Raw genomic sequence first — 17678 nt, 5'->3', positions numbered from 1 at the left:
CAGCTTCCACTGACCTCAGTGGGGAAAATTGCATTCAGTAAATAGGAATTACTTTCCCCCTGGCAGAGAATTTCTTAAAAAACAAAAAGCAGCTGCTGACAGGAGTCTGTTCTTCCGTTGTACAAAGAACAGAAGGAGAAAAGCTGCCTCTGTAGTGTTTGAAGAAATCAGACACGACTATGACCAGGTCATCAGCTCTTTGATTTGTCTATGAGGGTTGGTATTTCCCAATACTGCTCCTTCAAGAGGTCAGGAAAAGAAAGTGATGAAAAAGAAGAGCAAAAGTATGGAAAGAGCCCGTTAGGTAACAATCCTATATGTAAAGCAAGAAAGGTTACGGTGATTTAAGGCATGTCAAAGTCTTGACCAAATATAAAAACTTCATACTTTATTTACCCTAACTAGAATACTTAAAATTCAAACGAATAAGCAGAAATTCTTAACCTCCTAATTGCTGCTAAATAAATTAACCTCAAAAATGGTAAGTTTGAAAAATACATGAAAGAACTTTTTAATGTGGAAGACAGAGGAAAACCAATGTAATATGACAATAAACATCATGTTTATTCAAGAAAAATAAGAAGTGCAAAGGAAGTGTGTCTGCAGATAAAAAGTTGTTTAAGAGTCAGTAAGGTACTCTTTAAAGGATTTAAAGAGAAACATTGTATATAAAATTTCGGTGTCCAAAAGCCTGCTAGTTTTTATTAAGGTAGAGCTTTATTGGTTTCTTGAACACCAGTGCTGCCAGTAAATACTATATTTTATTCTGAAAAATCCCAGAGCTATGAGAGGTTCTCCAAGGGTAGGTTACCACTATGGCCTCTGTCTTTCATTCTAAGTGACTGTCCCCCGAGTTCGGGTGGGGTAAGGCGGGAGAATGTGCGCTTTTGGGCAGAGGAGCACTTCTGCTGGCATCTCCACAAGGATCAGCCAGTGGACTCTCTCCGTCTTAACTTTGACAAAGATTGGGCCCGCCCCTACTCTGATAACTCAGATTTATCACTTGTCAGGTAATGAATAAAAGATGAAATTCTGTGTAAGAAAGGTAGTTAAGAGTTTTTTAAAGTTGAGAACCATCTGTATTTTGATACAATCCTTTTTTTCTGAAAAAAGTCATCCGAATTTGGAATGAAGCCATAGAGGTTTGGTGTGTTTTTTGGGGTTTTTTTTTTTTTGTTTTTCTTTTATAAGATTTCATTTTTTGGGGGTGCTTGAGGCATATAAAGAAACTTTGGGAATTTCCTGGCAGTCCAATGGTTAGGACGCCACACTTTCACTGCTGAGGGCCCGGGTTCAATCCCTGGTCATGGAACTAAGATTCCGCAAGCTGTGCAGCACAGCCAAAAAAAAAGAAGAAGAAACTTTTTAAAGTGGTTAGTTCTAAAACTTGTGTTCCCCCAACAAGATAAGAAAAATGTCTACGTTTTATGGTGTGTGCTCGTATTTTTTTCAGAGTAAATGTCCCCAACTCAGCCCCTCAATTTGATGCTTTAATATGTTTGTCTGACAGTTTCCAATGAGAGCTAAAAGGAAATTTATTCTCAAATAGACATGCATTTTAATCTCTCATCCCTACACACTTGGAATATTTATTTAATACCCGAGGTATTAATTTAAAACTTACAGTTTTGTTTAAAACTTGGAGTATATATTTAAATTCTCTCACACACAAACTCCCTCAAACTTTGAAATGGAAAAATAAAATTTTATTTATTCAAGGTAACTTTATACACAGCTTTTCAGGAAAAAAAAATATCTATTGGGTAATAATAAGCATATGTAGATTGCTTGTTTCCAAAATGGCTAAGTTATTGATACACATACCATCCACATATGTAAAATGTACCGTACATTAAAGTTAGGGCCTATAGCCAGTAAATAGACCACTGTTATATAATTTTTTTTTTTAAAGTTCCACCTATGCACATAGACTTTGAGCAGATTTCAGGTAGTTCCTGAATAAAAATCAAAAGTGGCTACCAATTGCCATTTAATGTATTTCATCACATGAATAAAAACAAAAGATTGGAGTCCTTTGAGAAGAATAGAAAATCAGCTAAAAAGCGAGTAGTAGTTATAACAGTTCTGCAGGTGGGGGTGGCAGGGATTCATTGAGATTTTGATCAAAGTCAGGAGGACTAGGGAACTGCTGACACTGGATCTCCTGGTTTTTCATAAAATCTCCTGGAGGCAGGGTCAAGTTAACTGAGTCAGGGGGAGGTGGAAATGACTGTTTGAACTCAGAATCATGATCTTCACAGACGTGATTGGGGCAGTCCAGAGGTGGTGGGAGATTGGTGGAATCATTTGGAAGAGGAGATACAGTTGTCACTGTGGGTCTGTCAGATTGGTTACTCGCCTGTCCTTCCAAATCAAGAGGGGGAGGAGGCGGTGGAGGCGGATCTGCATCATCTGAAGAGGAAACAGCAGTGCCAATTGTTGATCCGTCAGCACTGTCTTCTGATGTGCCATTTGCTTGATCTTTTATTTTCTCTGTTCTGGGAGTGTTAGAATCTTCAATGTTTTCGTTTGATTCAAACAACTTAATTTCTAAGTCATCTGCTAAAAGTGTGCTTTTGCTTGGTTTCCAGGCCCTAAGTGAAACAATTGATGTACGTTTTGGAAACACTTCATTTTCTCTAATGTTATCCAGACATACGTCAGGGGTTTCACCATCAGCAAATGGAGACCTACCTGCCCAATTTTGGTCATGTAACACTGGTTTTCGCAAGCATTTCCACAATACAATCATGATTATAGCTACCACCATAGCAGTCAGAACTAAACCAATTAATATGGCCACTGTTGAATTAGAATTGGTTTTCTGTGGGCTCTTGTTTCTAGTGGTAGTTTCTAGGTTGAATCCTGGTGTACTCCTAGGTGAACTTCTGACAGTTGGTGTTGGTTGTGTGGATAGATTATGAGCAGTTGGTGGTATTGATTTTCTAGAGGAGGTGTGGATAGATGATGGTTGTTGAGTGGGAGTACAGACAGATGCTGGTGGTTGTCTGGTAGAAGAATGGGCAGGTGTTGATCGTTGTCTGGCAGAGGTGAACACAGGTAGTGCTGTCCCTTGGGAGGAGGTGTTGGCCATTGGTATTGGTTGTCTGGTGACATTATAGGCAAGTGGTTGTCCAGCAGAAGTATGTGCTGCTGGTTTCCCAGAGGACACATTGACAGCTGGTGTTGGTTGTCCAGCAGCAACTTCGGCAGTTGTTATTGGTTGTCCAGAAGAAAGGTTGTTGAATTGTGTTGGTTGACCCAAAGGATTCTCTGTTGTGCTTTGAGAATTAGCTGAGACGTATGACCTTGATGTTCTAAATATAGGAGACTGTGGTTGCTTCTCTGTTGTAGCTGCTTCTGTCTCTGAGAAACAAGTATCGTTCAGATGTCCACAAAACAAAATTATGGTGAAATATTTGGGATCCATTTCAGAATGTTTCCTCTTTACCAGTAGTTTTATAATAAAAGAAAGAAGGACAATTAGGTATCATTTACTATCTGGCATAAAGTAGGTAGGTATTTGATAAGTACTTATCTTTCCTAATTTAGACTTGATACACTATGGGCTAATGTGACCAACTCTTAAATATACTCTAATTTATCATATAACATTTGGAATTCATAGGCAGTGATCTCTCTTCTTTCATAAGATCTGTACTTGGCCCTGCTGCCCCTGTAGGTTTATTACATTACAGTCCTTCATTTCACAGTCATACGTCTCAAATGCATAGGCTCTATATGCTGGTACCATGTGCATGCTACTTTTTCCTCTGTTTACTGCTAGAAATGCTTTGATCCTGCTGCCTCGAAGGACACCAGTAACCGTCTATTACCTAATCCAGTGGTCTTTTCTTTCTCTTTTTCTCCTCTCTTGATGACATTTGACACTGTTGATTACTCCTTCACTGCTATTCGAGTAGCTCTTCGTAGTCATCTTTCTTTCATGCTCATCTCACTAGCTCCTGTCTTTCTCTTGCGTCCTAAATATGGTACTTGATAACTTGATATGTACTCTGTCCTCACTCTTAACTACTTTTCTTAATCCTGAATCTGTAAGGTTTCAGCTCTTACCTTTATGCTCTAACTCCCAAACCTGTATATCCAGCCTAAATTTCCTTAATTCTTGTTCCATCTGTGTGACTTCTTGGTGGACATTTCCATTATATATATCACTATCAGCAAATTGAACATATTAAAAACAGAATTCATCTTCATCTCGATAGTGACTCCCGTCCTAAATTCTCTATTTTTGTTAATGGTACTACCTTTGTGAGTTTCTCACGCACAGAATCTATTGTATTAAATAATCTTTGCAGCAACATCACTGTCCAGCACAGTGTCTTTATATTAGGACCTCATATTTTTAAAGGATTCAATTCAACCCATCGTCCTAGGCTCAGAATCCTCAAGTGCTCTTTGAATCTGGCTGAGTAAGCAGTCTTGCTGCTGCCTTCACTTATTAATTGATGAACACCACCATTGTGTCAGACCCTGTTCTGGTTTAGGAGATACCCCCGAAATTTTTTTTTAAGTTTCTATTGGTAGAAACAATAAATAAATAAATATAATTTGATAAGTTTTCTCACAAAGGTTTGCAGAAGATGCACAGAGGAACTAAGCTAGCCTGGGAGGGCTTCAGGGAAGGTTTCTCAGAGAAGTAAAACTTGAACTGAATCTTGAAAGGTCTGTAAGAATTAATTAAGCAAATAAAATATTCCAGCCAGGGGAACAACATAAAGGACCTAAGAAAAGAAGGCAGGTCTATAAGTTTGTGGGATGTGGCAGATGCTAAAACTTGAAGAGTTTTAAGTTCCAGTTCTACTTCTACCACCTAACTACCTATCTAACCATGAGAACTAGTCACTTAATCTCTCCTGTTCTCAAACGCCTTATCTGTCAAGTGAGGGTGCTTTTCAGCTCCGTGTGTAATATACTTGTTTTGCACATCATTAAACACAATGGTAACTATTTGGTTATTTCTTAACATTAGGGAAAGGAAAATCTCAGGGTTTTAGATCCTGGTCTGTATGATTTGAAACTATAGTTTTTCTGTGATTTTTAGGCAATCTGAGAGAGATTTGATGGTCTGTGCAAGATACAGTAATAGAAGAAGAACTCCCTCAAGTTTTGCAAATAGATTTTTCAGTATATTTGAGTAGTTTTCATTGCTTACTCCTCTGCCACTCGGTACACAGTAGAAAAAAAGACGTAATTTTTTTCTTTATTTTCTCTGTAATACTTAAAGCCTAAATTTTAAAGTATTTCTCCTTTAAACCCCCTGCACACTGCTGATGAATTAGTCTTCTTACAAGCATGTATGATCAGGTTACTGTTCCCTTGCTTGAGAGTTCCCCATTGCTGTCAAGATAAAAATTCTAAACTGAATTTTCTTCCACCTGGCTCAAGATTACCAGTCCGGATTCATATCTCATGACTGAAACTTCTCATTCCTTATCTTACATACTTCCTAAACACACACTTTTTTTTTTTTTTTTTTTTACTAAACAGACACTTTTCATTATGCTATTTTTCACCCTCTGAGAGTGTGTTCTTTCTTCCAAACCCAGCCTCTTCTTCCCCCTCTGGCTGCCTAACTGAACCTGTCCTCGTCTGTCAGACCTCAGCTTAAATTCCCTTCTTAGACCAAATTCTCTGTGACTGACCACAGCCCAAAGAGCTCAGCCATTCCCTGAATCCCCGAAGTTCTTGTTATCTTTATAGTTCCTTAGATAATTCTTCATGTATGTACCTCACTCACACTTCTTTTCTCTTAAATAATTGTGTTTTTTAAATTACTTTTCACATTTTCTTTTTATTATCCCCACCCCCTCAAACAAGATTTTAAAGAACCTTGAAGAAGGCAGAAAGAAACAAAGAAAATTCCTTATCTAGAACATCCTATGTGTTGCACCGTCTCAGGTGTTTTCCATACTTCATTTCATTTAACCTTTAAATAACTCTGAGAAAGATGGAGTAATCCTTGATTTATAGATAAAGAGAGAAATTCAAATGCTTTAAGCAATTTGCCGAATGTTATATCATTATTAGTGGCAGACTGGGAATTTATACCTAAGACCATCTGATTCCAAAGCATATGCTCTATTCTACCACCCCCAAGCTGCCTCATGTCTTTATATTTTGATTCCTTTACAGCAGAGTGCTGTATGTGTCAGCAGCTCAGTAAACGCTTAACCTATATTGGGCTTCTTGGTTCTTTTCCATGTCAGTTTTTCAGTTTATTAATACTTCTACCAGAATGTAAGCAGAGAAGGTAAAATCTGAGTTATTAAATTATGCTTTATATCAACTTTGCAAAAGGTTTAATAAGGAAAAAAATTGAAACTTTCGGCATAAATATGGGAATTTAAATCATCTCTAGTTGGTTATCATCCATGCAGTTCCTACCTCCTATTCTTACAGATTACCCCTTCCCCCAAAAAAGGCCTCATTGGAAAGTGTTATTCTTTAGAGTTTCACTTTAGTTTTCAAAAAATGCCATCCAAAGCAACAGAAAACATAGGCCATGAATTGTCTTCGCCAAAAAAGTGTTTCTTCTTTTGTGACTTTTCTTAAAATTTTTTTAAAACCCACACAGTTCCTTTTTTCAGTTAGCTGAAAAAGGCATTAAAGAAGGAAAGAACCCAAATAGGAATATAATTATCAGACCAGTTTAGTCTGTAAGATCAATTTTGATAGGTTCATAGCCTCTTTTGTCAATAGGAACGTCGTAGACCTTCAGTGTATGAGATTTGCCACTTGTCATTTAAGGGTTACAGCAATATTAAAACCAAATTCTATTTTTTACCTATCCTACTCCTTTCTCCAACTCCTCAGTTAGCTATCTAACCTCCTAGGGTCTGCTACGTCAGAATACTAGAATGTCTTAGAATTCTACTACAGCAATTCAGAATAGTCCAGAAAAAAGGAACAGGATTTTAAAAAAGAATAAATAGGGGGTATAATAGTGAAGAAACTGGCTTTTTTTTTCTAGTTCAGAGACAGTGAGGCCAGTGTTATTACCAATGCAGAAAGTTATTTAACATATGTATTTTAAATATATATATAAGCCATGTATACCTGAAATACCAACATTGCTTCTGCAGGGAAAGAGGGTAGAAAGAAAGAACCATATGGGGCAAGGGAGTAAAAAGGAGGAGAAAATATTGGATTAAATGAAATGAAAAAGGAATACAAAGAAATACAAAATAACACAAAGGAGAAAAATAAAGCAAAACTTAGAGTAAGCAGCAAATACATGGAAAAGGGGAAGGTAAATGGATTAGAGAAGGTATTGAAGAAAAGTTAATAAAAAAGCTGAAGAATAAATAGTGATTATGCATTTAGCAAGAAGTTAGGGTGGAAGGTTAAAGTGAACAAAATTAGACGTTGGGGGAGAAGATTGAAGTAGAAGAAAGAAGGAACCACAAAATGCTGCTCTCCGTCTTTGCGGATACAGGGAACCAGCAAAGAGGAACGATCTTCCCAAAATGGAGGACAGGACTTAAATCACCCACCTTCTCAAACTCACTTACCTTTCATTTCAGGCTCTCCTATCTGTTCTAAGTATCCTTAAGATTCCCCACCTCCCTTTTTTTCCTGGCACTACCCAGAAGCAAACTTGTTAATTACTCTAAATAACCTATGCACAATCTATATAGCATTTTTCTAGAAATCCCTTAGTCTGCTGCTCAGGGAAACCCTGAATTTGTCTACTTTTACACGGCAGTATTTTGCTCATTATTTTAGTTTTGGACTTTGAGGTTTAAGTCTGTGATTTTGGTCTAGAACATTTTTTAAAAAGAAGAGAAAAATCAGCTGTTTTAACTAAGCATTTTAAAGGCAGTTATAGTGAAGTAGGAGTCCCCATATATTAGACATGTTCTCATAGATACAATGCATAAGTACATAAAGGATTTAGCATTTAAAATTGATGCTAAGTTGGATATGATAAGAGAGATGTCGTTGTCTTTTAAGGGGAATCAAGGAGATTTGGATAGCATATCCTAGACAAGGCAAGTGTAGGTAGCAGTATCAAAAATATCATTTGAATTTCGGTTACTTTGATATAATGTTATAATATAATAGATTAAAATATAGTGTACCTAAATTTTATTGTATCTCCAACTAGTAATGTTATGAAACCAGAAAAGGAAGAACACAGCAGTTCCATATCTTGAGGAAAGGCAGAAAGGGAAATTAACTTTGAACTATGATAGGAATTATTTGATGATTATTTTTTATCAATAGTAATAGCTACCATTTACTGAGTACATGCCAAATGTTCAGCACCATCCTATTTTAATGAGCAAGGTGATGTTATCATCATCTTACAGATAAAGCTGAGGCACAGAGAAGTTGGGTAACTTGCCAAAGTGTCACAGCTCTAAACAGTGGCACTGATACAGAAACCAGTCAGTCCTGTACTAGAGCTCTTTCCTTCCGTTACATTCGTAGTAAAATTATGAAATAGGAATGCTTTATGAGGGGAGGAGATGTGAGCTCTCTGGGAACAGATATGTTAGTAACTTTTGGAGTTAGTCTTGTATAAAAGGTTGGACAAGAACTACCAGGAAACCATTTTAGTCCTGTGACTATGAAAACAGCTCTGGGAGTTTTGAATGGTTAGGCTATAAGCTGTCATATTTGAGGTGATTTTTGAAGATTGGACATTGATAGGCATCAGATTTATATTTAACAATTTCAGACTTATTCAGAATTCATAATTTCCTTCTGAGTAGAATTATATAGGCATTAGTTGAAAAACACAAGCACTATTAAACTCTACATTTGAGACTGACCCTTTAAAAATATATAGACAGGACGTCCCTGGTGCAGTGGTTAAGAATCCGCCTGCCAGTGCAGGGGACACGGGTTTGAGCCCTGGTCCGGGAAGATGCCACATGCTGCGGAGCAGCTAAGCCCGTGCGCCACAACTACTGAGCCTGCACTCTAGAGCCTGTGAGCCACAAATACTGAGCCCACATGCCACAAATACTGAGCCTGCGGGTCACAACTACTGAAGCCCACATGCCTAGAGCCTGTGCTCCGCAACAAGAGAAGCCACCGCAATGAGAAGTCCGAGCACTGCAACGAAGAGTAGCCCCTGCTCGCCACAACTAGAGAAAGCCTGCACGCAGCAACAAAGACCCAACGCAGCCAAAAATTAATTAATTAATTAATTAATTTTAAAATATATGTATATATATAGACAAGTCTTGCCAAAAAAAAGAGATACAAATCTTTATTTTTTTAACTTCTGTAATAGTTACTTAGAAGAAATCCAAAGTGGACTTATATGAGGGAAAGTCGTAAGTATTTAATGAAATGTTGAAATAGGATATCACCACCCACTTTATAACTGTTATATTACAAGTCTATGTAAACTCTGCAGTTTTTATTTTGGAGGATATTCACTTTGTAATTGTCCAGCTTACTTACAGAATAAGCATCTTTTCTCCATATTAACAACTTTCTATTCTGTGGGTATTTTTTTCTATATCTATTTTACACTGTTTACCAAAGACTCAGATTATAATACATGACATAAATATGTAGATGATATGAGTATATATATACACATTTTATCATAGCAGTTTTCTCTTAGCTGTAAAAATGAAGGATAATATTTTCATGTCATCATTATTACTTAAATTTAAAATTCTATTTGTGTGAAAAATAAAGCATATATGATGATAATTGAATATCTCATCTAATCACCTTTGGGTTTTTTTTTTTTTAATTAGGCGAAGGTGACCATTCTTACCATGGAAACTAAAGGGGATTAAAAAGTAAAAATAATTTAGGTCTGTGGATTATGCTTATATACAGGAGAATTTTATAGACAGCAAATCAGAACTTTTAGCAATTGGTATTTTGGGGTTGTAAATTCAGTCATATCCCCATGAATTCTAGTTTTATTCCCAACCCTTAGCGTTTTCTGTCGTGGCTATAGATTTATTTCTTTTAATTACAGAGCTAAGGTCAACAAACATAGTGAATCAATAAACTTTAAAGGGTTAACATTATAGAAACCTAGGTGAAAATTTTTTTTCAACACTGAATTTTTAAAATTCCATGCAACAAAACCACAATACCTGTTATAGACATCTTTAGACTCTCAGACTTTAAGTTTAAAATAATAATGAAATTTTAGTTTTAAAAATAAATTCTGTATAAAGCAAAGATCAAACCAGATTACCAGTGTGAAAGTTGTCTTACCTCAGCTGTTAACTTGTTTTGCAGAATGCTGAATTCTTGTTCTAACTGGACATTTTGGTCATTTGGCTAAGAAAGCAAAAGGGGTGGTTCAGTTCAGATTAAAAATGGTCCTTTAGCAAACTGAAATGGTTTCTGTAGAAAAAGAGGAAGTTTATCAATAGTTGCTTCCGGAAGTGCAGTAAGCCACAAAATGACTAAGAAATGTACTACTTTAACAGAATTTATTTTGAAACAATTTGGAGCTACATGATTTGAGTGCTTTTAATTAACATTTAGAGGTAAACATTTGAGACTCTCTAGTAATGTGATTATATAATTTAAAATAGAACCTTGGAGAGAAAATTATATGTTGTAAGGAAAAACTGCCAGTCAGGTTATTACCCATAGTGAGATTTCTTTTCATAACAAGTGAATGATGTATCCTGTTTTCTTGTATGACCTTAGGCAAGTCGCTGCACTTCTGAGTCACCATTTCCTCCTCCGGAGGAGTATTTCTATTATTGAGTTTTGTGAGGATTAAGTAAGATAACATAACATGTGTAAATGCCTTACACACAGTAGCTACCCAGTAAATGTTAATGTTATTTCCTCATACATAATTTAGGCTAAGCCCAGGTAAAAGTGTGATTAATTTTTGACCAAATACTTTCCTAAATGATTTTTGAGTTCAAGTCCACAGCTCTTTGGTTACCAACAAAGTAAGTGTCGGTGCAAAGTAAAATAAATTGGGAATCATTTTTTAAATAAGTTAACTAATAAGCAAAGTATGTTGAGAAGAGTATGAGTCAGTCTGAATACAGATTTCTTTGGGCATGTCACCTTCTAGCCTCTTTCCTCATCTGAAAAATGGAGATCATAATTCTTAATTTATAAATGTATTATGGAATTAGATAAGTGTAAAGTGCCTAGCATAGCACCTATTATAGTAGATACAGTAAGCATTAAACCATGCCCCGCTTTCCCCTGGTCACTGCAGAGGAACACAGATTGTTAAGACCTCGTTCTTAACTTCAAGGCACTTAAAACTTGGTACAAAAAGAATAATTTTTTAAAATATGCTATAAACTTATTTTATGTAATATAATTTGCTATATATATAGTATACAATATGCTATAAACTTTTTAAATATGGTATAAACTTTTGTTTCACTATTTTTAAATCCCTGGATTAATAAGCATGTGGACCATAGCACCCCAAGGGTAGAAAACAAAAGTGTCTTAGTTCAAAGATAACTTTTAAATTTTGAATTCAAAACATATCTTAACCTATCATCTTTAAACACTGGTCAAGTTGGGAAAGGAGCCACTTTTCATGAGCTACCATTGGATACTGTCAATCTGAGTATCTGTGTTTAATAGCCAAGATAGTGAGTGATGAATTTTAAATATTCCTGCAATAGCTTTCTGTTTTGTGAGAAAATGTATGTTGAATAGGAAAGTAGTTGTCTAGTTAATTTCTTCTTTTTAAAAAGGCACTAATTTGTTTCAGTTTACTGACAAGTATTTATATATGACACTTGATTCAAGGACTGCTTTGTGTTGTCACTGTTTGTTCTAGTACACAATCTCAGATTTTTTATTTGCACAGAATGGGAGCTCTGCCCAACCAGTGTCCTTTCAAGTCTGATCCTTTTTACCCCTCAAAAGATAACCTGATGTACCACAATCGGCATGAGTATTCTCTTGCTTTCCTTTTTCCTTTGTTGATGTTTACCTTTTTCTGAAATAATGTGGTTATGATTTGTTATTTAGGAAATGGATTTTTTATAAATTGGTAATAAGTTGATAATAAAATTGATGCTTTTTCCCCCGTCTCATTTTAAGAGGTAACCTTAAAAAAAATGTAACCTAGATCTTTGGAGCTGTGGAAATTTTAAGAATTGAATTTGATGACCAAGAGCAGTGACCTAGGGAATTATGCAAAAATTATCAATGCCTGGAGCTCGAGCTCACCCCATTCTAATTAAATCAGAAGGAAGGGGTGTGACTTAGGCACTGGTGAGTTAAATTCTTCAGGTGATTCTGATTTGCAGTCGGGATGAGAATCACTAACCTAGAAGGGAGGGTAAGATGGTGGTAATACTTGGAAAAAATATATAAAATCTTTTCTTAAATGTCTAGCATATTGCCCAAAATAAATGCTCAGTAAGGGATGAGATTTTTTAAATGTGGTCTGATCTTTAATTAAGTATGCCCTGTGTCAGTTTCAATGGACATTTGGAAAGTCTCTCAAAACAATTTTTGTAATATATTGAATTGATGACGGAAGTCTTGACCTAAATGTAAGTCATTATTTTACTTGAACCCAGTTTCTTTAAAGGTTAAAGAATTACCTGAAGTATCCTGTTTTCCAAATTAGAATAAACACACACACACACACACACACACGTCTTTCCTTTGCTTATGTCATATTGGATAATAAATAAAATTGGTCATTTATTAGTCCACTTGGCATTCTCAAAGTCCAAAAAATAATCAGCCTTTGGATATTTGCTATAAATAATCCAATAAGCAATATTTATGGAGTAGAGTTATGTTACACTTAAACAGTAAGATACACTTTACATTTACACTCAGCCTTCTGTTGTGGCTATAAATCTCATCTGTTTCAGTTGAGCTCTATTTCTTATTGATCTTGACAGTGTATTCTCTAAAATAATAAAGTGAATGAAAATGTACGTAGTCACTTTTATTCTAACAAGTCTTAATTTATTATACAAAATTTAAAGTTTTAATTAAATATTTAGAGTAGAAAACCACTTTCTTATGTGTGCCGTATATAAAGATGAAAACATCTAGCATAACATTAGCTGTGTTGATAGATGAGCTGGTATGGATTCTGTCACATTCAGCAAAGAAAGTACCACGTAACTACAGTTCAACTCTATGCATTAAGAATGTGACTTCTGTTAGATGTTAAAGCATATACTTGCCTCTAACGACACACTAAAACTCTTCAAATTTAATAACATTCGGACAAAGGTCATTTAACTACTCTTGCTGAACAGGAAATATTTAATTGTCCCTTTCTACCTGTATTAGTCAGTTCCTTCAGCTTGTCTTTAAAACCTTCCTCAGATGCTTGGTGGTTTTATTTTTGCTTTTTAAAATAGTGTCAGACACAGTTTAAGTAATTAAGTAAGCAGGCATACTTCTCCCCTTCTCACCTGCTTGATTCTAAATTGCACAGCCTGCCATGTTAAATTTTAGACCATCAGAACAACACCTTGGCATTAAATATCAAACTGACTTCATTTTTACTCCAGAAACTTTCTCATTGCTACTTTGCATTTTTCTTCACTAAAGCATATGTTAGTTGGTGAGTTTTTCAGTTCCTTCTTCATCTTTTCTTTCCCTTGTAGCTGTGAGCACTCCAGTAGATTGCATCATTAGGTTAGGCCCTGTGAGCTGTTTTGCTCTTTTCCAAGTGTCTGATTCAGCAGGCCATAGACCACTGCTTGCCAGAAAATCGCCATTGCTTCTAGGCTGACGCTTGCCTACTTGTTTTGATCGTCTGAGAGATGAGACTTTGTTTGCCAGAACCACAGTTGATAGAAATAAAATTGTACAGATAAGAAAAAGCACCACAATTATAATTAAGCAAACTAGCATAGCCATTTTGTTGTTGGTTTCCTCGCAGACACCTTTTTTGAAAATTTCGCTGTGACTTTTGCTTGTGTTTTCAACGCTATGTACTGCTGGAGAACTGTTCCTGACAACGGAAGATATATAAAGCTCCAGTTCAGATTTAGGAGTTAAAGATGCCATGTGAGATGATGTTGCTATTTCAGGCATTTTTGTAGAAATAACTTTTTTATCTACTTCAGGAGTTGTAGGGTTTGTGTTAATGTTTTCATTTTGGCTTCTGCCCATCTTATTTTGAATATCTGGATCCAAGACAGTAGTATTATTAGCCCACAGATGGGTATAGTTTGCTTTTGTTCCAGGAGACAAAGAAAAAACTGTTGTCATCAGAAAGGCAAGATGCAGGTAATGTCCTGTGTGTTCCATGTCCGTGAGTATACTGGTAATCTGTTGGGATAGCAAGAAAATTTGTTAACTTGTGAAAGAATAACGGTTCCTCGTTTTGGTAATTGTAGTTAAAAGATAGACAGCTGATAATGTTATAAATTAGCTGCAAGCTCATGCCTAACATTTGCTATCCTGTTTGAATTCCTTCTGAACTGATTTTTTTTTTCTGTTAGGCTACATATAAAGAAACAATTTAATTTCTATTAATTGTTTAAATGCTAAAAGGTAGCATTACAGATATCTACTAATCATTGTAAACTGAATACCGTGGTTTTATAGTTTTCTCCCTCTTAAGCATGCTAGACTTCAGCTTTGAGTCAGATACTTCGGCTTTTACTTTTTTGATTCCTCCTTTTTTTTTTCCTGACCATTTAAGGAAACTCCTTGTAGAAACTCCCCATCCTCCAACAAATGAGTCACCAATCTTTATAGTAAAGGAGAAATGGGACATTTTGCTTCATGTATGAAAAGAAAATGCAAATGGCTTTGTGGTGATGGGAGGGGGGGCAGTTCAGGAACAGGGAAGTGTGGTAGCAACCAAAAGAAAACGGACTTCAAGTAGGAATTCAAGATGTTGTTTTTTCTTCTTGGGTGTTTATCTTGAAGCTTAGGATAAAGCTGGTACTTAGAAATATATTCCTAGTAGTTGTGAAAGCAGTTTTATGGTGGTGGGTCTCCCTTCACCTCTATATCCCCCGACTTATTGTGGCTTTCTGAAAGCAAAGGCATGCGACTTTTCTCATCCTAAACATTTGGCATTAACAGAGAAAAAGAGGCAAGTTTCTTTTGAATAATCTCAAAAGTTCAACAAAAATTATTGACTTTTTTCATTATTATTTATGCTTAGAATTTTTCTGTGAATATTTTGACATAATTTTTAAAAATAAATTATACAATAAAATATTTAATAGAAATAAATACAACATCAAGATCAAGGGGATTTTAACTCAATTGGGAAGTCAAGGCAGATCATAAGTCTCAACCTATAAAGGAAAAAGTGGAATTTCAGTTTTGGCTCTGAGCTCTCTGGAAGCCAGTCCACAAAGGGGACAAAGTCTGATCCTGATTTTCATTATTCACTGTAAGACTGAAGATTTAAATACAACTAGCATATCTGTTCCAGGTACTGGTAAACAAGCAGGAAAGATTTATTACCATTATTGAGCTATCTCTCAAAATAGTATTCCAGTCTGAGCCACTTTTGTAAGAGTATTTTTATTGTTAGCATTTATATGAATAGGGAAGTAGAAGCAAAAACTAGATTATTCTCCTGAGATGTACTAAATAAAATTGCCTAAGAACTTTATTTTATATAAGTTCTTCTCAAAAAATGTACATGGGAGTTTGTTGTTGTTGGTTTTTTTAATGCAGATTTATTCCATAGGTCTAAGAGGGACCTAAGATTTCTAACCCACACTCAGGTGACACAGATACCGCTGCTACTCATGCTTCTTCTTCTTCTTCTTCTCAAAAAATGTACATGTACATGTTTTTTTTATTGAAGTATAGTTGACTTAAGAATAACAAATGTGAAATATTGTTATACAAACAAAATTAGCATATAGTAAACAATGCTAACTGGAAACTAACTTCTGAAGTAATATTTTCTGTTGATAATAGGGAGGGAAAGAAACCTTTCTTATGTGTTCTAGAAGTAAGATTACTTTTTGGATTATGATCTTTAATAGACAGTTAAAGATATTGTGCACTGACTTCTATCTAGTAGTGTCCAGCTTCAGTTTTTAAGTTGAATGACATAAATCTTTGGCTACTTTATGATTCTTCCACAAAGAGAAATACTTTAAATTGGGTTCGCAAGTAATTTCCATCCTTTTAAACTAGACTGGACTTCTGCATTAGATGCTAAAATGATTTAAAGCGGGTTATTATTCTTGTCACATTAGTTCATTAACAACGTAATATGCATCATAGTTTTCGTACACATTTTAACAGTGCTCACCATGGGATAGATAATAGGCCCGCTGTTGATTGTCTTCAGCCAGATGTACTGTCATCTCCAAATAAACAAACTGTTAACAAAATGAGACTTTCTCTTACCCTTACAAATGCCTAAGAATAGAGAGCTGTCTCTACATCCCAGATTTATGCAGTGGAGGCCAGGTTGTTATCAAAAGTTTTCTTTATCTCTGGTCATTTTCAATAAAATTTATAATGCCTAAGCATTAGTAATGAGAAATTTATTTTTTAAACTTATTTTAATAACAAATAAAACTGTGCAATTCACTCTGGAGTCTAAGCTCAGATCCTTCTTAATCCTAATTTAAAGCTCTATGCTGATGGTAAATCTTTCCATTTCTTACTTAAATTTTACTTAATAGGAGAGAAAAAAAGAGCATACGTTTTCCATTACTAAATCTACTTTGTTAGTAAGATTCTTAAGTACTGCTTGAAAGCACTTCCTCAAACACTAATCTGTATGAAGTTATAAGTGAAAAGGCATAAGAAAAGCCATATATATGACCTACCTTACAAAATGCTTGGTCAAAATCTTATTATAACCTGATTTTAATAAGCCACTTCTTTTCTTGTCTTGAAGCACAGCTTCCAAGTAATTTAAGGCAGAATAGACTTGAAGAATCTGAGCCTAAAAGTAAATCTGCAGTAAAAAAGGATATGTACAGCTAGCTTTCCACTAACCACAGATGACACATTTCCTTTCCACTGCAACTAAAGCACATGTCACGGGGGAAAAAAACTCCAACTTGTCTAGTTGGCCACTGGCATAACAGGAGGCTTTGTAGAACAAGTCCCCGCCTCCAGGGCAGGGAGGGTTTTCTGCTTAATGCCTTTTGACCTTACATTTATTATGTATGCCTGCTGTATGCTCTTGAATGATACGTTAGTATCATTAAAATGAAGAGAGAATAGCATTTTCCCTGAGATTGAGCATTAAAATCATCTCTAAAAATTGTATTTGTATACCACAGACTGATTTGATAACCTGAGTTTGGAGACCCGGGGTATTGGTCAGATAATAGAAACAGTAATGTATATAACCAACATCTCCAAGTGTGGAACTGCAACAATAATTTAGAGAGAATATCTGATACACTTAGATTATAAGGGACAGAAGATGCTTTTGTGTGGTTTAGTGTATACACACACACACACACACTCCCCTAGAATGTCCTGTCATCACTTCATATTCAGTCTAAAATGGACTTCATTTTTCCCCCTAAGTGGCTGCCCCTCATGATCTCTGTTTTTGTTCATGGTAGCAACATTCTTTGTAATGACAGAGCCTTGGTATACAGCAAGTCCTTTTAATTCAAGTCCTTTCTTTCAGCGCTGATCAGACCTTGGATCATGTCGGTCCTTTCTTCGTATTTCTGAGTCAGTTTCTTCTTTCATTGTCACTTATTTTCACCGTAACCCTAGTATTTTAGATGCTTATTAAACCATAC

General features: G+C 35.6%; 3 protein-coding genes across 8 annotated transcripts in view; 1 reads left to right on the top strand and 2 right to left on the bottom strand.

The window, feature by feature from the left end:
• NF1 (neurofibromin 1) overlaps positions 1-17678 on the top strand; it is a 247084-nt gene that overhangs the window by 179407 nt on the left and 49999 nt on the right. The window lies entirely within an intron of this gene.
• On the bottom strand, positions 69-10980 carry EVI2B (ecotropic viral integration site 2B). The gene is made up of 2 exons (XM_082861507.1): positions 10222-10980; positions 69-3445 (listed from the first exon to the last, which is right to left on the bottom strand). The coding sequence occupies exon 2, from the start codon at positions 3428-3430 to the stop codon at positions 2075-2077; it is 1356 nt and encodes a 451-aa protein (XP_082717633.1). The 5' UTR covers positions 3431-3445; positions 10222-10980; the 3' UTR covers positions 69-2074.
• EVI2A (ecotropic viral integration site 2A) lies at positions 12806-17039 on the bottom strand. Its single transcript, XM_082859998.1, has 2 exons — positions 16740-17039; positions 12806-14253 (listed from the first exon to the last, which is right to left on the bottom strand). Exon 2 carries the CDS (start codon positions 14230-14232, stop codon positions 13534-13536), a length of 699 nt encoding a protein of 232 aa, XP_082716124.1. The 5' UTR covers positions 14233-14253; positions 16740-17039; the 3' UTR covers positions 12806-13533.

This window comes from Leucopleurus acutus (genome assembly GCF_964270905.1).
Source record: "Leucopleurus acutus genome assembly, chromosome: 19".
In the NCBI taxonomy this organism is placed as follows: Eukaryota; Metazoa; Chordata; class Mammalia; order Artiodactyla; family Delphinidae; genus Leucopleurus; species Leucopleurus acutus.
The sequence above is the reverse complement of the archived record's forward strand: the minus strand, read 5'-3'. Positions and strand labels throughout refer to the sequence as shown.